This window comes from Austrofundulus limnaeus, unplaced genomic scaffold (assembly GCF_001266775.1).
Source record: "Austrofundulus limnaeus strain Quisiro unplaced genomic scaffold, Austrofundulus_limnaeus-1.0 Scaffold18, whole genome shotgun sequence".
NCBI classification, from domain to species: domain Eukaryota; kingdom Metazoa; phylum Chordata; class Actinopteri; order Cyprinodontiformes; family Rivulidae; genus Austrofundulus; species Austrofundulus limnaeus.
In genome coordinates, this window is record NW_013952420.1 from 680,060 (window position 1) to 684,890 (window position 4,831).

Sequence of the window (4,831 nt, forward strand, 5' to 3'; positions counted from 1 at the left end):
AAATAAAAGAGGTTGAACTACAGGGAGTCCCTCAGAACGGTGGATTTGGATGTACGAGAGGCTTCCTGTCCAGCGTTCTCACATTTATTCTAAACCATGGTTTGATTGTCTCATTTGCTCCCCTGTGTTTTTGTATGTATTTTAGAAAAATACCCATCATTTAACATTTTAATTAATTTACACTTTGAGCAGTCTTGGAGAAGAAAATGAACATACAGTTTGGATTATGTATTTATAATTTTACTTATGAGTCAAAAAAATCAGGTACATGTTGAAAATGAAACAGCATTTCTATTAATCCATTTTAATTAGGATTATGGAACACAATTGCTTCCATAAAAGATTCCCACCCTTAATAAATAATAATTATGAAAAAAAAGTTGGTCCTAATTTGCTTATTTACATTTCTCAAGCATACACCATTAGATTAAATCACCAACGTAGAGGGTGGCTGTCAAGGAGTATGATGTGGGAAACAAAGTTATGTGAATGGAGGTCGATCCTGGGTGAATCCTGGGTTCGATCCCAGATTCAGACCTGGGGTCTTTCTGTGTGGAGTTTGCATGTGCTCTTTGTGCTTGTGTGGGTTTTCTCTGGGTTCTCCGGTTTCCCCCACCCCCAAAAACATGTACAATAGGTTGCCTTTAGACCCAGGCCTTTCTTGAAAAAGAGATCTGCAATCTCAACGGGACTTGTCTGGTTAAATAACAGTAAATAAAATAAAGTCATGTGAATGGCTAAAATACAGTTTCGCAAACTAGGGACACAAAAATAAAATAGGATTTTTATTAACTGTTCATATCTTGCTAGTTGCTTGGTCAAAAACACTCAGAATTCAGGGAGTTTGCAACTGAAAATTTGCCTACTTTTTCTCAACACTACCACAATCTGAAGTCCCCAACGAGTCTCTAACAGTTGCAAACCTTTAGCAATAAAATACCATGGTTGTCTCTAAGATCGATCTTTTGAAAAATCTTTTAACTAGGGTTTCAAAATATTCACACTAGACCAGAAATTTATCCCGGTTGTAATATCAATGTACCAAAAATCAGTGGTGCAATAGACTGCAATAAATCACAAATTGCATGTCAATAATAACCAGACCTTCACTGCCATAAATGCCCACAGCTGATTTAGATGATAGCTAAGAGGCTAAAATACATAATATATTTTTATTGTGTATTTTATAGTGTTGTGAGAAAACATGGAGACAGAAATGTTTCTCACAGCTGATAATGTTGCTGAACTGAAGTGAAATATTTTAATATTGTGCAGCCTTACTTGCAACCTATAAATGTCAGATGGGTTACAGTAGCTCAATAAAAGTCCAGGCTGTTTTTGATGACTAAAATCTGATATATCCATGAGATAAGACATCTCGCTGACACTGTTGCGTGACGAAAATTGCAGATTTTCTTCTCTCACCACCCGCTGAGATCATGTCTTGTGCATTGCTCCAAGTCAGAGCTAGTTTCGGGGTATCACGATTGGTCACAACGTGGTGGGCATGTTTGTTTACAGAAAGTGGCTGAAGCACTCCTCTCTGAGGGCAGCATCTGCTGAGGATCTGCTGGCCAAGGCTGTTAGAAAATACAGCCATCGTATTGCTGTTTCAGCAAATATGAGGAAGATAGTTGAACAAAAATGAAACAGAGTCAAAGAACTCGTGGAAGGAGAATGGACAGTTGTTGTCCAATGAGTCTCCTCTTTGCACAAAAAATGTAAAACGACTCTCCTTGGCTGTAATGACCGGGGCTGGGGAGTGTGTCCCAGCAGAGAATGTTGCGCACCATCTTTCAGAAATTATGGTGGTCTCTTTGTGATAAATTTACAAAGTGGTGCTTCTCCTTAGTTAACAACCCAAATCAACAGCCAAATGAGCTGTCTCTGAGTTTTATTCTGTTTAACATGCTGCAATGAGAGGACTTACTTCTCACTCATAGTTTCTTTTCAAGTATGAATAGAAACAGGCTTTGAAACTTGGTGGGAATAAATATCTAAATATTTCTCATCAGTAAGAACATTTACAAAAGACATTTTTTCCATTTGTTCTGCTAGATAAGAACCCTAAAAACAGACTCGAGGAAAACACCTGTACTTTTCAAGTAATCAGAATCAATAAACTATGATACAAAGCTGAAGCTTTCGAGGCCAAGGTCAGTATTCACATGTAAATATAGATGGAAGGCAGAAAGAACACAAGCTGCTGGGACAGGCTGACATTAATAGCCATCAACAACCCCTAGATTAATAGAAGTGTAAAATTCAGAAAATAAAATAAACACACCAACATGCGTGAAAGAAAGGCTAAAACCCTAGAAAGCATACAAAATCAAGACAATCCCTATCAGCTGAGCCACTCGGCCACTAACACTGCACATTCAGTAATGTGTAACTGAGAAGACAAGCATGTGAGCTGGTCTCCAACCACACACATGGTCCTGGTGTCAGATGGCTGAACCACCTGAGTCAACCCACTGAAATGTTGTTCAACATGAAGAAGACAATCCTAGAGCACTGTTAAAGTTTGATACAGCAGGCTAAAATCAACCATGCAGTAACTCCGCTCGAGGAAACAAAACACCAACACATATACAGAACATTATGTCAACCTTTAAAACACATTCATTTAAAAGTCTAAAAAGACAATAAGATATCTAATAGACTTAAGCAAAAAGAGTTGAAGGGAGCGATACTCTGCTTATACGAGCCTAGATTTCAAAATAAAGCAGCTAAAACAGCCTCAGAAAACATTAGTCCTTATTGTACTCACTCATGGTGCCTTAAGCCCGACAGCCAGCCACTCTCCTGCTCTTCAGTCACATTTTCCACCGTTCCAGGAGAGGGACAGAGAGGACAGACAGAAAGAGGGAGAGCTGGGAGGGTGGCAAACAGGAAGAGCAAAGAGAGAGGGTGAGGGTGCTAAAAGTTTCTAGAGGACGGTCCTGGGCTGACGAGACAAAAAGGGAGGAAAAGAGAGAGGGAGGGGTGAAGAGACCCGAGCCAAAATGGTCCGTCAGGCCTGACATGCCAATGACGAGAACCACGTGGGCCGTCCCACAGTTGTGCTCTCTCTCCCTCCCTCTCCCTCTCTCTCTGTGTGTCTTTCTCTCCAACAAACTAAGTGGGGCACAGTCCTTCGAGCTGAGTGAATCACACACTTTCTTGTTGATCTTGTACAAACACACAGAGTAAAAACAGGTCTAACCCTGCTCATGGCAGGCTGTGCTTAAAGACACTAATAGGACCTGTGCTTGAAAAGAGAGACAGAAACATTACAGATGTCAGCTTTGACCAAGGCGCGCTTAACTGCCAGAGCAACAGGTCAGTGGAAAAGATTACATCATTAATCACAGCCTTTGAAACACAAAGCTCCAACAGAAAAACGGCTAAAAACAAACGCCGTTACCCTGTAATTGTCCATTGAAGCCTACAAACACCAGTATTTGACACAGAGATATGAGCTCCTAAATTCACGAGCTTAAATAAAAAAGTCTTGAAGCACAGAAGCAGCAGTTTAGATTTGCTCTTTTCTATCTTTTCAGTTAACCTGTGTCATAAACTAGTAGGACTCAATTTGCAGCACCTTTCTAGACAACCAGGATACACAACGTGTTTTACGACATAAACTGTGTCCTTATTTACCCAACCACACACATTAATTGATCACTAGCGTACACCTCTAAAGCTCATCTGAACAAAACATTTTAAAGCAATTTATCACAAATTAACCACTGATTTATGGATTAGTTTACAAAGATTTCAATAGATTTTAAGCAATAACTCAAGATGGAGCATCTAATGAGTCCACCAAAGAATACATAAAAATGTACATTTAATAAAAATAAGCAAATAAGATACTGTACTTCTTCATTCCTTGGCTGATAAGAGTATTTTCAACATCCAAATTACTCATTTTAAGTGTTTACTGTAGGACTGGGTGATTTTGGACATTTTGTCCCCATAACTGTCTGACATGATGCATCTTTGCTGCTTTCTTTATCATTTATGAGTTAGTGTGTTTGCGAAATGCTGAACTGAAGTAATTTATGATTCCCTTCTTAGGACTAACTTCCATCACTGATGTTGTAATACTGTTTTAACAGAGCTGAGGCACAGACCTGCCCAGAATATGACTGAGATACAAGCTGCTGACGATCAAACATGATGCATATTTGTCATTTAGGCAAACGCTTCCATGGTGTTCAAATGTCCCGATATTAACAAGAATGCGTTAGTGAAAGATACATTTGAACACTGATTTAAATGAACATTTTTCTGCTGTAATATCACGCTTTTAAAAAATGATCCATCTTGCTAGGAACTGGAAGCTGCTATGTGACGATGAAGACAAGACCTGAAAACAATCAGGGCTGTAAGGTGTGGGTGGACATGATGGGACGTGTCCTTATCAGAGATCTAAGCAATGTCACAACAAAAGTACAATTTGAAAGTAAACCAAATTCTCAAACAGTGGCGTCAAACAGTTGTTCGCTTCACTAAATTAGTTGTTTCTTACAGCATGTTTACAATGAAGGTCAGACCTGGAGACAAAGCAGCTGTTTGGGTTCAGCAGTCTTTGTCCACTTATATAACTCTCCTTTCTTGTTTCTGGGGTTCCCCTCTCTTTTTAATTGTGCATCCTCTAATTTCCCTGTTGATCAACTCACATCTTGCATCACTGCTGGCTGGCGACCACAGATAAACAACCTCAAACCCAGGAAATGCACCATGGGAAAATATCTGCTTTATTCGACTGCTTGAGTTCATTCATTTTCTGGATTTAGTGACTAGCTCAGAGTTTTTGAAGAGAAGGACAAAATGTTTTAGA

The 4,831-nt window shown here is 39.3% G+C and overlaps 1 protein-coding gene across 1 annotated transcript in view; it reads right to left on the bottom strand.

Moving 5' to 3' along the window:
* trak1a (trafficking protein, kinesin binding 1a) overlaps positions 1-2,998 on the bottom strand; it is a 50,091-nt gene extending 47,093 nt beyond the window's left edge. The window contains exon 1 of the mRNA XM_014003356.1: positions 2,774-2,998. Within this exon, the coding sequence (XP_013858810.1) occupies positions 2,774-2,777 (4 nt within the window). The 5' untranslated portion in view covers positions 2,778-2,998. The remainder of the gene's footprint in view (positions 1-2,773) is intronic.
* Between the last annotated feature and the right edge of the window lie 1,833 nt (positions 2,999-4,831).